Source organism: Lynx rufus, unplaced genomic scaffold, assembly GCF_022079265.1.
Source record: "Lynx rufus isolate CCGP_SWC_20201006 ecotype Redwood Valley unplaced genomic scaffold, mLynRuf1.p SCAF_23, whole genome shotgun sequence".
Classification (NCBI taxonomy): domain Eukaryota; kingdom Metazoa; phylum Chordata; class Mammalia; order Carnivora; family Felidae; genus Lynx; species Lynx rufus.
The window spans coordinates 6,918,551-6,936,369 of NW_025814838.1; the positions used below are offsets into that span (position 1 = coordinate 6,918,551).

The following is a 17,819-nucleotide window of genomic DNA, read 5'->3' on the forward strand; positions in this document are numbered from 1 at the left end:
TGCCGTCTGTGTCCTACACAAGGATATTAGGGGGTGGGGGAGAGTGGGGGCCGATATCCTGTCTGCGCTGCATTTGCTATACATACTGTGCACCTGAAAGGCTGCGTCCGCCCCACCCTATTCTCATGTATCTGCCAAGGGGAGTAACTTTTCTAAAATCCACAGAGATGCCGTATGAGCTGGTAACGGCAATAAGAGCCCAAGAGACCTAAGTGATCCCAGGCAGAAGACAGAGCCTTAGGGAGAGCATCCACACTTGGGGTTAAGCAGCAGTCAAAAAGGCTGGTGGTTAGGGGACAGAGCCCCAGGAGTCCATTTACTCAAGTGACTGTTAAGTGCCTACTGTATGCTGGGCACCACGCTGAAGAAGGTGGACATGAACTGCGCTTTCAGAGAGCTTACAGGTCCGTGGAGGAGCCAGACGTCAAACAAGGAAACTAATATATAATGTGAGATAGTGCTTCGTGTCCTAACGGAAGGCAGACAGAATGAGAGAGTGGCAGGGGAGAGGGAGGGTAATTCTACCCAGAACAGAGAAGGGGATGTTGGGAAGGAGCCCACCGCGATGTCTGGAAGATCAGCCCTTTAAGAGGAATAAGCTGGTGTTGGAGTTCAGGATAAGATCCAAGTATCAGATAGTAAACGGTCAGAACCAAAGAAAGGCAACCTAGGGAGGACTGAGTTCTACCCAAAGGGTTGTGAGAAAGTGGTACCGCGACCCTGGCACAACCCCAGGGGGCATCATTCATAATACGAGGAAGCTACGAGTAGGAAGGATGTTGCGACTCAAATGGAGGAGGCCTGTCCTGCCTGTGCCCCGCTTTCCTCCCAGGAGACTGAATGTTTGAGTAGACAAAAGCCAGGCTAAATAGGACAATGGAACTCTGAGCCGCCACTTCTGTAGCAAAACGATCAGGACTTGGTCCATGACGGCCCGCACTCCTACTTTTCTGTCTGGGCTTCCAACTCAGAACCGACCAGAAGAAAATCAAATATCTCTGCAAACCAATTACATCGGTTGCCCCACTTCTAGTTAGCTAGCCTGCCTCCAGCTTCCCCATGCTGACAGCCTCCAGTCGGGGCACACCCGGGGCCTTCCGAAAGCAGGACCCCTTGCTCTGCAAGCTCTGTGTCCCTAGGCTCTATTCTCTTTTGGGAGGGTCTTCTTGGATTGCAAGACTCCCTTAATGCTTGAGTGGGAGGCAGATACGGGGCAAGTCGTGAGCACTCGCATGGAATGAGCCTGGTGTTCTAGAATTGCCACATACCCTGGACCGTTAGAAGCACGCGCACACACACAACACACACACACACACACACACACGCCCAGAGGCGGCTTTTTGGTCTTAGACTGAACAAACTTCATGTACTTAAACTACTAATTTGGAACTTGTGCAAGTCTGCCCTGGAGCACCCCGGGCAAAAGGGTACATTTGCACTGGATTAAAAATCAGAGTTTGCCGAGCAGATGCATGTACACCAGATTTCACTCATTTCAACTGGGATTTTTGAGGTACTTTAGCCTCCTTCATTTGCATACAATGATTGATATGCTAATTACAGTAGACTCTGACCTATTCATTAGTACTTAGAGCATACTTACTCCCAGCGGCCTGGGAATGCTTATGACGGAGAGGAATCAGGCTGCACTGGGGCCCACAGAATTCAGAATTTTTGTCCGCTTTGACCAGACTCCCACCCCCAATAGGGATAAAAAAGCCAGACTTACTCTTTCTTGGGTGTTTCCTTTGTGTCCCCAGTGTAAGTCTTTCCCTTTGGATACAGCTTTGGCCACCACGTGGTGCAGGATCACGGGACACCAAACACTCGTGGATGGGGAAGGTATAAGGGCAGTTCATTAATGTCCACATACAGCCGATCCATCCTTCTTCTGGTCACTGGAGGTTCAGGGCCCCAGCTTCTGGGTGGTGGCAGCTCTCAGGACTGGCTCCTTGGTACCACTGGGTCTCAATCATTTGATCTCCTTTAAGATGCTAGGGACAGGAAGATGGGCCAAGACTCAGAACTAAGGTCTTAGGCTTTGTGTCCTCCAGCCTTGTAAATCAGACTCTCATTTCCAGGAAACGTGCACCAGGCCTGACAGAACAAAGGCCAAGTGGCTTCTGGAGGTTCAGCGATCCTTCTCAGCTTACCTGTGAGTAACTCTGCAGCTATCTGGGAATCGTGTCCCAGAAGTATAGTTCTCTGGAGCATTCCTGCCCATGTCCCCAGGCCTGCAACATCCATCCACCCACTCACACTTTCATCCATCAAACATTTGCTGTGTGCTATATGTTGGCAAGATACAACCTTGACCCTCAAGAAGCCATGGTGCACAGTGGGGCATTTCTACAAATAACACTAATCTAGTGTGATAAAAGCTGTAATTGAGACGTGTGCAAACTACCAAGTGAACACAGAAGAGTGAGCAGATAACTTGGTTAGGGAAGGCTTCACGGATATCAAGCAGGTGACACTTGAGTGAAGTCTTATGGAAGCTTCCATTAGCTGGAGACATGGGGTAGGGATAGAGGTTAGGGAGAGGAAGTATTCCAGGCAAAGGCTTAAGAGAGTTAAGAAAGACTGAAGAGAGTTAAGAAAAGGCACGGAGTTCTGAGAGTTGGAACAGAGCGAGAGGGTAGAGAAGGGGATGATGCAGAAACTATAGTTGGGGTTGTCTTGGGCCCCATGCTGGAGGATTTGAGCTTTATTCTGAGGTCCCAGTACACACCCAAGGCAGGGTTGGGAACTCACACGCCAACAGGGGCCAGGCAGAGCATGTCCATCAGTGAGGTGGGCCACGTGGGGATTGAAGCTTGGGGAGCACAGGCTTCATCCAAAGGCGGCAACCGACTGTTGCCAAGTTCCCGTTAAAAAATAAATGGAAATCCCTATTTTTATATGAACACTCCCAAGTTTCAAATGTTGGAGATTGTTCCAAAATATCATGCTGGCCAAGTAAAAACATCTGACATCCCATCAGTCCCTGGGCTTCTAGTTTGGCACTTCAGATATAAAGCTTAAGCAGAGAGCTGACAGACTTCTGTTTCAGAAAGAGACTGTCTGCACAGGTCTCCACATGATGTTTCTGCAGCAGCCTCTGCCAGCAAGAACCTTCTCTCCCCATTCCCCATCTTTACGCCCTTGCTTCTTGTCCACGTGGTTTGTGCATCCCTCGCTGCCCTCCCGGAGCGTGCCCGCCCCCCGCCCCTCTCCGGGACCCTCCTCAGCACTGACCCCTCATCTTACACAGGAGGAGCCGAATGAATGAGCTGTGCTCCAGGCCTGGCTTACAGAGAAGAGCCCAGCATTAAGGACACCAGAGAGCCATATTTATTTCACATGGACAAGCATGATTCCTTCGCATGCTGAACATGAAAGCTCGCGTGAGGCAAGTACCCGTAACAGCAGAATTAATGTGCTTTTGTCCATGGGGAGCAGGGTGGGTCACAAAGTGGTTTTTCAAAGACAGTTACCCTTCAAGCAGAGTGGAGACCACAGGCTTTGAAATCTCTGGTTTATTTCATCATCAGAGGGTCTGTCTCCTAGGAGTGGCCAGGGAGTGCTTCGGGCTCTGCAATGTCTCGATGAGCGGCTAAGGTCAGGAGGAAGAGGATGGTCTCCTATCCCACCCCCCAGGGAGGCTAGGGAGAGTGAAGCTCAGAGGGGAGGTACATGCCACTAGGAATTAGCAAGCCCCCTCCGGGGTGGACAGTGACAGGGGCAGACTGCTGTGTCTGCAGCAACAGAACCATCACCACTTACAGGATCTATCATAATCAGAAGATCTGCTCTTAAAGCAGTTTCCCAAGGCCTCTCGTGGGCGGAAGGGAAATGGTTCGGAATGGACTGGCCATGCCAGAAGCAGGTCAGCTTTGCCTAGACAGACTAGGGAGAGCTAGTGGCAGGGACCCCCCCCGGTCTCGTGGCCTTAGCTGGGCTTCCCAGTTCCAGGATGATAGAACCCGAGCTGGGAGAGGGGGCTGGAGCGTGGGTCTGCCGGGGGCCGAGGCTCACAGGCTGGATGGGCAAACCCCACGGAGGAGATGAGGAGGAGCCCTTGCTTGTCGGTGGCTCACTCCCACCTGAAGTCCTGTCCAACAGTTTCATAAAATTTAATATTATAAGGTCTATAAAATTCCCGCAGCTGGTCTATCACTTCAGGGTCGATCTGTACATGAGTTCTGCCTTTCGATTTGCCCAGGCACCGAGGCAGGAGGCTCGATTCTGTTTTTCTCAAGCAAGGGAAGCCTTTGGTCTTGTTGAAGTAGAAGTGCTTGTCCGTGATGAACCTCTTGATGCCCAGAAAGTCCTGGACCCGGCCCATCTCGCCGGCCGGGTCGGTGATGAGGCGCTCGCCGCTGACGAAGTGGATCTGAGCCAGGGGGAAGTACCGCAGCCAGCTCTCCAGATGCAGCACATACATGCCAATGCGGATGGCGTTCCACGACACGTCCACCTGGCCCAGCGTGCGGTTGCGGAACGAGAGGCCCTCGAAGGTGGGGATGTCCGGCTTCTTGGAGAGCGTCTGCGTGTAATCCGAGATGGCGCGGGTCACCGGGTTCCGCACGACCACGATCAGCTTGGTGTCTCGGGACATGTTGAAGATGCGTCGGGGGGCCTCCTGGGTGACGAAGTAGCTGGGCGTCTTCTCCAGAGTGATCTGGCTCTCGAGGGTCCGGGGCATCAGGCTCCTGTGGGGCAGAAGCAGCACAGGGTCAGATCATTTCCCCACACCCTGCTCCCTAGTGGAGGGCCCCCGCCCCCCGACCTCGGTGACATTGGAGGTCCGCCTGCATTCACCTGGTAAGGAACCCACTTTAAGAACTAGTCTTTCAGCAGGCTTGACGTTTACAATAGTATACCACGGCCTATAATCGCTACGCTGTATTAGATCTCCAGTGAGGGACCCACTTCAACTCATGCTGGTTGTTTAAAAAATTCTTTAACAGGTTTGCTTTCAGAGAGGAAACAACCTAAATGTTCATCAGTATGGGTTAAATAAATGATAGAACAGCCAGTTAATAGAATCAGGTGGATCTGTGTGTACAAATAGGGAATGAGTTCCAAGGTACGGTGTTAAATAGGCAAGATATATATATAGCACATTCACCTCAGGAAGGATACACAAGAAACAATAAAAACGTTTGTTTCTGGGGGGAGTCTTGAGGTGGGGGCAGAGTGAGAAGGTGAGGGATAAGTGTTTTTTTTTTTAAGTAGGCTTCACCCCAGTGGAAAGCCCTACAGTATAGGGCTTGAACTCATGACCCTGAGATCAAGATCTAACCTGAGATCAAGAGGTGGACACCTGACTGACTGAGTCCCCAGGTGCCCCAAGAATTACTTTTTGTCTAAAAAGCAATTTTTATTTTTTGTATTTGTATTTTATGCTACTTGAAAATTTTAATGTCGTTTATTACATATTCAAAAATATATTTAGTAGGAAGCTACTAAATATTATTCCGGTGAAAGATAGTTCTCCAAATATATTAAGAAAACCTTTTTGGGGCAAGTCTTGTATGAATAACAAGTGTTTTAGAAATGCCTTCTGATGTCTTTTTCTGCTGGAACACATCTGAAATACGTCCTCGGTATAAGCCTGAAATACCACGGAACTCCAGTCCTGTCGTGCCCTCAGCAGGAAGTCAGGTGATGCGACCTCTTGCTCCCTTACTTTTTAATTTCCTGGTTGTGCTTAAGACTTTAAGGGATGATGGTGGGAAGCTCTGAAGTCTCCTTCCCAGATGTGTCTCCTTCAAGCCTTGCTGGAGGGGAACACCCTTGGCTCCCAGTTTCTACTTCTTTCTGAAGGTCGTGTTTTGCACATTAGACCACCCAAAGAGTTTTTTTTAAAAATGCAGATGTCTGGGACCCGTCTTAGATGAACTAATGAGAAATTTATGGGGTGGGTATTTTTCAAAAGCTCTTCAGATAGTTCCAGTGTGGAGGCAGAGTTGAGAACCACCACATCTTTTCCCCACCGTGCCTCACCAACCCTCAAAGCATTCATCATCTTCACCTTCCTCTGGCTCACACATTCCTAGTTCCTGGTCTTCTTCCCAGGTCCCATCACCATCTCCATCCAATCACCCAGCTTCACAGTTCTTTAACCCAAGTCTCCATTTTTCTCCTTCTGTTTGGCAGCTCCTCCTCATGGCCATACCTTGGGTCTTGTCATTGGAATTGACCTAGTTCTGAAATGGTTCTCTCTGAAATTCCACTCTAGTACCATGGGATGGGCCAAATGGTGACCCTCTGAAAGACATGTCCACTCAGAACCTCCGAATGTGACCTTATTTTTGGAAAAAGAGTCTTTGCAGATAGAAGTTAGTTAGGGATCTCGAGATGAGGCCATCCTGAATCCGGTGGGCCCTAATCCAATGAGCAGTAAGTAGCCTTACAAGAGACAAGCAGGGGTGAAGAGAGAAGGTAAAGATGAAAGCAGAGTGCGGAGTGATATACGTACAAGCTGAGAAATGCCAAGGATTCTGGCAACCACCACAAGCTAGTCGTTTTAAACCACCCCGTCTGTGGTCATGTGTTATGGCAGCCACAGGAAACTAATACAGGCTCTACCCTTATTTCTTCCTACCTTTATTTAACACAGTCTCAAACTCACTATACCTGATCTTGAAATTCATCTGACTCTCTCTGATTTCATGTTCCCCCATGCCTGCTCTGGACCCATGAATAACTTGCAATAGCGTCACGGTCATGAGCATCCTCCTCCTCGTCCACTTCCTTGTACTGTGTGTTCTCCCATCGCTAGCAATGTGTCCTTCCAACCTTTCATTCTCTCCCATTCTGTCCTGGGGATGACAAACAGCAGCAAAGGAAACCAGTGACCCTGACAACTGGATCCTTGATATGCTTATGAATTCTAGCTTCAGTTGAACTCTCAAACACTGCTCATTTTTTATATTTACCTCTCAAGTTTGTCAAAGTGCTCTACCTTCTCACCATGAGCTCCCAACTCTACGCCTGTTCCTCCGCATCAACACACAGCTAGTCTCCACCACTTACACATCAGCTCCTTCAACCTTCCTCTCGTCCACCTTCAGACTGTTATCTGCACCCATCCTGCACCCCTCCTGCTGGTCTTGGAGGACAAGGTGGCCTCCCCTGTCCACCTGTGCTCCTAGATCTTTGCCCTCGGTGCTTTCCCCGCAAACCTGCACATTACCCCCGGAACCTTCAAATTCACCAGGTACCTGACGGGCTGACACAACTGGTATCTCGTTTCCAGGTTCAAGGTCCATAACGGACCCTTGTGAGTTGGAAGTTTGAGATTTATCAACAGGGAGTAGGCCATTCGTTTTTAACAACAGGATATCGTCATTAGCAAACAATCACAAGTACACATGACTAGAATTCTTTGGCTGGATTTTCTTAGAAACGTGGCTGTATTATATTATGACCTGACCCACACTGTAAATAGGTGTTGGCCTTAAGGACAAAAGCAGATGACATTATATAGATGTGACTGCATTTATTTGTAAAACTTTTAAAAAATATTTATTTTTGAGGGAGAGAGAGAGAGAGAGCGTGAGGGGAAGAGGGCAGATAGGGAGACACAGAATCCGATACAGGCTCCAGACTCTGAGCTGACAGCACAGAGCCTGATGAGGGGCTTGAACTCACGAACCGTGAGATCATGACCTGAGCCAAAGTCGGACGCTTAACTGACTGAGCCACCCAGGTGCCCCGTGATGGTGCATTTAAAGTTAAGGACTTTCCAGGGGCACCTGGGTGGCGCAGTCAGTTAAATGTCTGACTTCGGCTCACGGTTTGTGAGTTCAAGCCCCGCATGGGGCTCTGTGCTGTCAGCTCAGAGTCTGGAGCCTGCTTCAGATTCTGTGTCTCCCTCTCTCTCTGACCCTCCCCTGCTCTCACTCTCTCTCTCTCAAAAATAAATATTAAGGACTTTCCAAACCCTATGGGGGTTATTGATATAAAGGTTTTCTGCAACACCAAAAAGTTGACCTGACAAGCTACTAAACAGATTTCTTTGCATTACCCTTTAAGACACTAAAGGATACCCGAGAGAGGAAGCGCAGGTACAGCATTTCCCAAGCTTATCTAAGGATACTTTTGCCAGGAACACCAGCGACTGTCTCTCTCTGTTACCAGTTTGGGAAATTCTGCCCAATTCCAGTGATCTCCGGAGAACCACATCATTCCCCCAGCTGTCCCCCAAACAGAAGCTCCACCTTGCCAATTCCTCACTGGCATATCGGCTGCAAAACCGAGTTACAAATACTAAGGAGGCACTCACACCAGACTGTAAACGGGATCACGCAGCCCTGATCACACCACGAGTCGCACGGCTCCTGTGCACTGCCATTTTCTCCATCCCTTACCTGTTTCTCCTGGGGTCGCTAGCGTCGAGTGCGGGGGGCCTGTGTGAGCATAATGTGCAAGAGACTCTACATGCCTCATTGCTTTTTGCACAGGCAGGTGTTGGGGGGCATCAGACTTTTCCTAGAGGCTCATGTTTCCTCCTCATGTCATTGTGTAAATTCTGCTTACCTGTTTCCGGCCGCTAAAAACAGCTGAACTTTTCTCTCTCAGCTTCGGCCTCCTTTCTTTACACTGTGGCTCTGCAAAAGTGACTGGAAGAACTAACACTCACAGTCTGGACTCACTCACCTCCCATCTGTTATTTTAACCTGCTCAGCGGCAATTTTCCTACATCTGGCAACAGCCCCCAGATTTCTCTTGGAGGAACTACCCCTCCTGCTTTGGATTAAAATCTTGGCAGGCCCGGGGGTGGGTGCGTGACTGGAGTTAAGACGATCAGTGCCAATTGTGTCATGAAGACTAAACACGTATCTTTCGGACTGGAAACCGTTGGGCTGAATCCTCCAACCAGGCACGGGAGCCTGGAAGCCTCCTCACCGGCCTCTGCTTCCAAGTCCCTGTGGCCGTCTTCACGCTCACCCCGTCCGAGACCCGGTGCTTCCGCTTTCTTCCGTGCCCTGTGAGTCTCTACATGTCCTTCCGATAAAGGATTACTAGTTGAAGTCAGTGAGAGTTGGTTTCTGGTGCTGGCGCCCTGAGAATGCACATCTTATCTTTTACAACCCGGCTTCCTCTCTGTGGAGGCCACGCTCCCCTAAACTCCATGAGGGCAGGGAGCCATTCTGGATCTTCCCAAGGGTCTAACTCGCACTCCCCCCACTCCCCGCGATCTCCCAGGCCGACCTCACTCCTCCCCCGGCCTTTAACCACCACCGAGGAGCTGCTGACTCACAGGTCTGTAACTGCCGATCCAACTCGCCCATGCTCCAGACTGGGACGCCCAACCCTCTGCAGACTGGACACCTCACCTCAACAACGGAACTCCCCATTTTCCTCCCCAAACTCACTTCTCTCTTTTGCCTGTCCTTGCAGATGATGTCGCCGTGAATCCACTCACAAAGCAGAAAACCTTCACAGTCATTCTTGACTCCTCCTCGCATCTAATGTTCTTCGTTCCGGAAAGTTCTCAAGTAGGCCCTGCCTCTCCCAGCCCGCTCACACAGCCTCAGGCTCTTGTCATATATTTCTGCCTGACCTCCAAGCTTCCACTCTCTCTTCCCTTTCAGTCTGTTCCACATCTTGTGTCCACCAGGGAAATCTCTCTAAAGCAAATCCAATCGTATCAATGACCAACTCTTCTTTTGAATAAAGCCCGTATTCCTTGACTTGGTACTTAAGGCCACTGCCTTGCCTTTCTAGAATTAATCTCTTGCCACGTCCTGGCAACCCAATGCTCATGTCATGCTGAATACAAGATCCACTCCCCAGAGCACGCCATGTGCTTTTGCAACTTGCTGAGTTTTTTGTTTTTAAGACTCTGGATCATCTTTCTTTGTCTCTCTCACTCTAGTGAACACTGACTCATCTCTCCAAGCCCGAACCAAAAGTCACACCCTCTGTGAACCCTTTCTTGCAATTTCATGACATTTGGTGCATCCAACTGCCAGCACCCTCATCCCATTGTGCAGAACTTAGCAGATATGCATTCACTTATATCACCACATTGTCAGCAACTTGGGCATGTTTCTCATTTGTTTTTGCCTTCCTAGCACAATACCCAGCAAACCACAGGTGCTCAGTAAATGGGTCAAAGATCCAGTGTCAAAGGCAAGTGCCTACTGAGAGGTCGTCTTGAGTCCTCACAAGTTACCAGTGTTAGTTCAGGAAGCACAGCCTTTTCTGGGCATTCTGGCCTTGGGCAGAGGACAGTTTCAGTAGACAGTCCTGGGGAGGGGGGATCACGGTGCCATTTTCAAGATTTTATCAAGGCCACAGGCACTCAGGCACAGAGACTGAGGGAGCTCCAGGCTCTGCTTCAACCTAACCTCCATATCTAAGAAGGTGAAATGAGATGTAAGAAGGAACACATCTTGTGCCCTTTCTGGTTTGCTACCTACACCCCGTCCTTCGCCCCGGACTCCCACGGTGATGGGTGAGAACCCGGCTGTGGTCAGTCTGCAGTGAGGCTAGGGGCGTGGGGGGTAAAGTCATGCTGCCCACTGGGACCTCCTGCAGGGTTTTTGGAGATATTTAAACGGCCAGACCCCACACCAGACTATTTAAATCAGAAACTCTGGAAGTGGCCCTGGACTCCTGCAATTTGAAAGCCCTCCAGATGATCCCAGTGGCTCACCAGGGCCAAGAACCACTGTTGCTTTAGCCACTTAGCCTTGAATACAGTTGTTCATGAGTATCAACTGGGGTGCACATTACAGAAAAAAAGTCTGAGGCCCCTCCCCTGTACATTGTTTCAGTGGGTTCCCCATGATTCTTACCATCAGAAAAGTTTGGGAAGTGCAGCCTTATTAAAATGGGCTCTCACAAGTAATGTGATTATGCTCATTACTCTCTAATATATGTTTACTTGTATGTTAGGCCTCTGCCCATCCCCGCCCCTAACCACTATTCTCTTGTAAGTTCTAAGAGAATCGGGTTGATGTCGGTCTTGTTCCCTACTCTCAGCACCAAGAAGACTGGCAGGTGGTAGGGGGTACAGAAAAACAGAAAGTCAGGGCTTTAATCCGGGAAGAGTGAGGAAGAAGCCATTTGTAAGTGCCACTGGAGACGTGGGCCTCTTCCCCATGCAGACAAAGTCTGTACTCTTACCTACTTCCTGAGGGAAAATCACAGACTTCCTGAGGACCCTACCAAAGAAAAAGAAAAAAACATCTAACTCTCTTGGCAGCTTGAGGCTGGAAAGGGTTTTTTTTGTTTTGTTTTTTTTTTTGTTGTTTTTTTTACACCTACCCCGTGGGGCAGAGACCACTCCCTGGGCCCCCACTGTCCACACAAGAGACATCCTATGCGTGTCCGCACACGGGAGCCTCAGCAGGGCCTCCCTGGGAACTTGGAGTACGAGCACACCTCTGATGATTACCGAGAGGATTCTCTGGAAGATTTCATTTTCTACTAAATCTATGCACTCCATGTATGTGTTCTGGAAGCCTGGCTGCCTGGGGGACTTGGGTGATTTATTAGCTCCTAACTGGGCAACAGGCTCCTTGAAAAATCATTGCAGTCTCCAGGGGGATAATTAAGAGTGGAAGAGGAGGAAAAAGGCTTTATTGCAGGAAACCGGTTCTTAAAACAAAACCTGCCAACCCCCCGTGTGCTGAGCCCAGCGCAGGCACAGCACCTGTGGCCGTTTCTCCTCATCTGGTTGAGAAGAGAAATGACCACTTCCTTCCAGGTCCATGGCCCCGAATCCTCACACTTAGGTGACCCTGGAGCAAAACATGAAGTCCCAGCTTGAACTCCATCAACCATTCTTCACTGCTCACAGGATAAAGGCCTTGACAGGATTTATGTGGCTCTTCTTAATCTGGCCCATGGCCACCTGGGCGGCCAGCGTGGTCTATTCAAGGCTCTCCCCACAAGACTCTATTTCGTGCTAAGGGACCTTTTACACATCGTACCCTTTGGGCGACGTCCCCTGCAGCCTGTTGGGCGAAACTTCAGCTCTCAACTCATCACCTCCACCAGGGAGCCTTCCAGGCCTCCCTTCTTTTCCCCTTCCTGGAAGACTTAGGCATTTGCTACACTTGTGATTTTGTGGTGTATCCACTACGGATACATGATCTGTGTCTATCAGAGCCCTAGGGTGTAAGGTCATGGAAGGCAGGCATCATGACTGTCACGTCTCTACATCGACAATGCTTATCCTACACCTGGTATGCACTCATGTATTCAAGCATTATTAGGCACCTACTGTATGCAAGAGATACAAAGATAAGCAAGCCTCTATCCTCTGGGAGTTAACACAGCCTTGTGGAAACAGGGGTGGGGGGTGGGTCCTCATTTCCCAGTGGGAGGGCTCCCTACCTGAACTTGGCTCCCTACGAGGGCTGTGGGGGAGGGGGCGCAGGGAGGAGGGTTTCTTTTCTCTGGCAAGAGGGCCTATGCCCGAACCCACTTTTTCCTATAGGCCATCAAGGTGCTGGGCAGTGGGCTTTCCCAGATAACTCCTGGGAGCAGCTGGCATCTCCTGTAAACAGCAGCCTGCCTGGTGTCCCAGTAGTGTGATTACCCCCCACCTGGCAGGGCTGTTCCCCCATAAGAAGAGAAGTTGATGGAGGTGTGGGGGCTAAGTCCCTTCCCTGGAGCATAAACCCAGTCTAGCCAGGCCCTGGCACATCTCTCAGTGTGACGGTCAGAAAACAGTAACCCCACACTTGCCTCTTCTACTGAGACCCTTGGTGTGCAAGTTTCCCCAGTAAAGCCTATTCTTTCTTCCACACCTCGTGCATTGGGGAATTTGTCCCGGGTCCTGCCATGTGACAGACCAGAAAAGGACCCTCCTTATGTGATACACAGAGATGTTCACGGGGCAGTGGGCTACTCTAGGGGCTGGTTGTGACTATGGGATTTGGAGTCAAAGAGCCCTGAGTTTGAGTCCTGTCCCTTGCTACCCACAGAAATGGGGGTACAGCTTATTTCTCCGAGCATATAATGTGCTCCAGGCTCATCCACGCTGTGACAAGCGGCAGGGTTTCTTTCCTTTTATATGGTTGAGGGGAATAAGTCTGACACGGAAAGACAAATACCATATGATTCCCTATGTAGAACTTAGAGAACCAGAGAGTAGAACGGTGGATGCCAGGGGAGGAGGGAGGGTGCAAGGGGGAGACGTTAGTGAAAGGGTACACACTTCCAGTTAGAAGATGAATTAAGTCCCGGGGATCTAATTACAGCATGGTGACTCCAGTTAACAATACTCTATTGTACACTTGAAATTTGCCAAGAGAGTAGATCTTAAGTCTCAGTGCACAGACACACACATGCGTGCACACGCTGGGCAACTACATGAGGTGATGGATATGTTAATTAACTTCATTGTGGTGATCATTTCACAACGTACACATGTATGAAATCCTCGCATTCTGTATCTTTTTAAAAAAATAAGGCAACGAGGGGCGCCTGGGTGGCTCAGTAAGTTAAGCCTCTGACTTTGGCTCAGGTCATGATCTCACAGTTTGTGAGTTTGAGACCCACAATGGGCTCTGTGCTGACAGCTCGGAGCTTGGAGTCTGCTTCAGATTCTGTGTCTCCCTCTCTCTCTGCCCCTTCCCCACTCACACTTTTTCTCTCAAAAATAAACATTAAAATACAAAAGAAGGCAACACACATTGGCTGTCCATATGGTCTGCTTATGACTTTTTCCTTCAGATTCACATGTTGAAGCCCTAACCCCAGCCCCCAATGTGATGGTCTCTGGAAGTGGGGTCTGTGGGAGGTAAGGAGGTCATGAGAGTGGAGTTCTCACAAATGGGCTTAGTGCTGTTATGAGGAGAGAAACAAGAAAGAGGATCTCTTCCCACTCCCATAATATGTAAGGATCCAGCAAGAAGGCGGCCGTCTGCAAACCAGAAAGAGAACTCTCACCAGGAACCAAATTGGCCGGCATTCTGATCTTGGACTTCTAGCCTCCATAATGGAGAGAAGTAAATAAATGCCTGTTGCTGAAGCCCCCCTACCCCTCCACGGTGGTGTTGTCACAGCAGCCCAAGCTGACAGAGACGCGGTCACTGACGCCCTGGACATAAGCTAGCGCCTGCTGCACAGTGGCCGGGGGGCCCAAGCGGTTCTCGGCTCTACGGGAAAACTGCCTCCCTCCGTCTATACGTGAACTCCAAGAGGCCGCCACCCTCACTATTCCTGCTTGCGGGCAGAGGAAACTGGGGCACCGAGAACCAACGTCATCGCCAAAGCAACAGCAAGTTGCAGAATCTGGATTCAAGTGTGACTCTAACACTAGAAGAAAACGTGAGAACATAAAATTCATCTTGGCACAAGGACAGCCTTTCTAAGCATGAGACAAAAATCATGAAGCAAGAAGCTGAGAAGTTAGACCTCGTGAAAAATGCAAGTCTCCGGGATGGGGGAAAAGCCCACCACAAATAAAATAGAAGGACAAGGACCCCCTGGAAAAATATTTGCAGCATGCGAGACAGGGAAATGATAGGATGACTTCATCTACATTGTTTCAAAGTTCTGGCAAATCAATCAGAAAAGGAGAACCAGCCGGTGGAAGAAAGGCCCACAGGTCACAAGAAGAGTTAATAATAAAAGAGCTCGAATTAAAATAAATACATGAAAAGATACTCTCCATCTCTCGCAATGTTAAATGCAAATTAAAACCGTGATGAGGGGTACCTGGGTAGCTCAGTCGGTTGAGCCTCTGACTTTGGCTCAGGTCATGATCTCACAGTCTGTGAGTTTGAGCCCTGCATCGGGCTCTGTGCTGACAGCTCAGAGCCTGGAGCCTGTTTCTGATTCTGTGTCTCCCTCTCTCTCTGCCCCTCCCCCCCTCAGGCTAGGTTTCTCTCTCTCTCTCAAAAATAAACATTAAAAATTTTTCAAAAAAACCATGATGAGATATTACTCACTTTTAACACTGGAAAAATATATTTTTAAAAAATGGTAACAGTTACTGCTGGCAACGTGTTGAACTAACAAGTACTCTCCAATATCCGTAGGAGTGTTGATGGGTGTGGTCTTCAGGAGGGCAAGTAGAGATTGCCTTGCCAAATGCAAAACTCACCCTTTATTTTTTTAGGCTTATTTGAGAGAGCGAGCGCGCACGCACACGAGCAGGGTAGAGGGAGAGAGAATCCCAAGCAGGTTCCGAGCTGTCAACGCAGAGCCTGATGCAGCACTCGAACCCTGAGCCGAAATCAAGAGTCGGATGATTAACAGACTGAGCCACCCAGGTGCCCTAAAATGCACCCTCCAATCCAGCAATTCCACTTCTGGAAATTTTCTTTACAGGCGGGTGAAGGCCTGTGTGCATGGATGTTTGCTGCAGCATCTGGGGCAGAGATGGGGAGACCTGACCAAAGACCCCTGCTCCTCCCCCCAGAGCAGAGCTGTTTCTAGAGGGCAGCTGCCCAGCCAAGGACCACATTTCCCAGCACCCAATGCATCTGCGAGGGGCGCTGCACCTGGTTCCTGCCACGGACAGTGAGTAGAAACGCAGTGTGCGACCTTTAGCCAGGCTCTGTGCTGTGCTCACAAGGTAGATGCATCCCTCTCACTGTCCCTTCTATCCACTAGCTGAGTGCGGGGAACTCCTGAGGTCCCAGAAGAGGGATGGACTGTAGTGCAGAATGGGACCTTATTTCCACCTTTCCCTTTCTGCTGCTCAGTGGGTTTTTCTTTGCCATAACCATGTGTTCTTTGTAGTTAAAAAAACCCAAAAACAACTAGCTAATTAAAAATGACGTTAAAAAGTCTCCATTGATACCACTTAGGAAGAAGATGGCCTGGATGGTAGAGGTTTCGTGCGGCAGGCGGGGGGGGGAAGGAAGCGTGTTTGGAGGAGCCGAGGTGTGGGTGGGAAGCAATGCTGTGGGAGGCCCAGAATGTTCAGCTCCGCTCTCAAGAGGGAGGAAGTGTGGCCTGGGTGTTGGATGAATGGTTTTTGCTGCTGCGTGTATAGCTCGGTAAGTTTCCAGGCAACTGGACCTCAATTTCTCAGGGACCATGTGTGGCCAGCCTGGCCTGACCGTGGGGACACTATCAGGGCGCCTTCTGGGGGTAACTCCAGATCCCCACCTTCTTTCTCAGTCTGGGCTTGGCTCCTTCCCTACACTTAAGCCCACCTTCCCTTCTCCTTGGGGGTGGGTCCCTCCAATCAGTGCTTTTCATACTTTGATGTGCATCCTCTGAGCCACCCGGGGCTCTTGCTGGAATGCACGTTCCGATCGGGGAAGGCTAGGGAGGGGGCCTGAGATTCTGCATTGCTGACCGGCTCTGCACTGAGGCTGACCTGCTGGTCCGTGGACCACAGTGTGGGTAGCAAGGTCTTACAGGAGTCGTGGTGACACTGGCACAGGGGGCATCTCAGTGAACCTGCAATCAGTGGAATCAGCTAATTCTTTTTCTATTGATTTAGTTTTTTAATTTAAAAATTAAAAAAAAATATTTAATTTTGAGAAACAGAGTGAGAGAGCAGTGAGGGGTGGAGAGAGAGGGGGACAGAGGATCTGAAGCAGCTCCACAGGGACAGCACAGAGCCCGACGCGGGGCTCAAACTTACGAAACACAAGATCACCACCTGAGCCGAAGGCAGACGCTTAACCGACCGAGCCACCCAGGCGCCCCTATTTATTTAGTTTTTATTGAGATATAACCGGCATGTAACATTGTATCAGCTTCAAGCGTGCCACGTGACTCGCCACAGGTATACGTTGCAAAACGATCGCTGCAATGAGTCCACTTAACATCCATCACTAACACACTGACAAAAATTTTCCCCCGATGAGACCTTCTATGGTCTGATCTCTTAGCCAGCTCTCAGATATACAGTATTAACTGCAGTCACGTGCTGTAGCGTCCCAGTCTTTTTGATTTTTGAAAAGCTAATCATCTATCCCTTCACCACCCCCCACCCCACCGCCACAGTCCTACGTATCTCCTTCTCTCCCCAAAGTTCTTGAAATAAAGCTCCACTTCGTCTCCTCACACTCGCCCCCAACTTGTCCCATCTGCCACCCACCCTGTGACCCCATGAGGCGGTGTTGAGTCCACCCCCAAGAGGCAATCCCAATTTTGTCCCGGTCTCGTCACATTTCTCTGTGGCATCGGAGGCGCCCACTCCCTATTTCGTGAGAAACGTGGTTTTTTTCTTGGCTTCGGGAACACTCTTTTGGTCTCCTCCGTACGTATTTCAGTTCTTTTCCCTCGGCTTACCATTTGCTTCCTCGTGTCTCAGTCGATGACTCCACGGACCACCAGGCGCCCAGGCCACCCCCACATCTGATCCAGTCTCCTCTGACACCGGCCCCAGGCGGCTCAGGACCACACAGCTTGCTCACAGCTGCAGGGAGCAGATCCGCCCTTCTCTTGAGCGAGGCGCTAGCTTCCAGTACCCCTTCTGAGCCAGCTCGCTCTCCTGTGACCCCGGCATCCAGGAAGCGGGACAGTACCTGGGGGCTACGCCAAGCGGTGCCAAGGCTACCAGTGATGGTACCGAGTGGTGGCTTAGGGGATCCTCACTCCCCTCGGTCTCTCACAGACAATCTACGTGAAAAGACATGGGGAGGGGAGCACCGCCCGCAACTCCGCTACGAGTGCCTGACCGCCCGACGCAAAGGGGGCCTTGACACAAAGGGGGCCTCGGCACAGCCGGCCGTTCCGCCCCGCTCCTCTGGCCCGGCCACTCGCCCGCTCTGCACAGCGGCTGCTCCCGACCTTTCTCACTCCATGCCAACCACCAAAGCCTGCCCTTTCCTGCCCCTCTCTGCAGACGAGCTTGCACATGCTCCACAGGGAACTAAAGAAGCTGTTAGGATGGCTTT

The 17,819-nt window shown here is 50.2% G+C and overlaps 1 protein-coding gene across 1 annotated transcript in view; it reads right to left on the reverse strand.

Moving 5' to 3' along the window:
• Positions 1-3,310: 3,310 nt before the first annotated feature.
• The window catches only part of HS3ST2 (heparan sulfate-glucosamine 3-sulfotransferase 2), a 92,525-nt gene continuing 78,016 nt past the window's right edge, over positions 3,311-17,819 (reverse strand). The window contains exon 2 of the mRNA XM_047087635.1: positions 3,311-4,694. Within this exon, the coding sequence (XP_046943591.1) occupies positions 4,076-4,694 (619 nt within the window). The 3' untranslated portion in view covers positions 3,311-4,075. The remainder of the gene's footprint in view (positions 4,695-17,819) is intronic.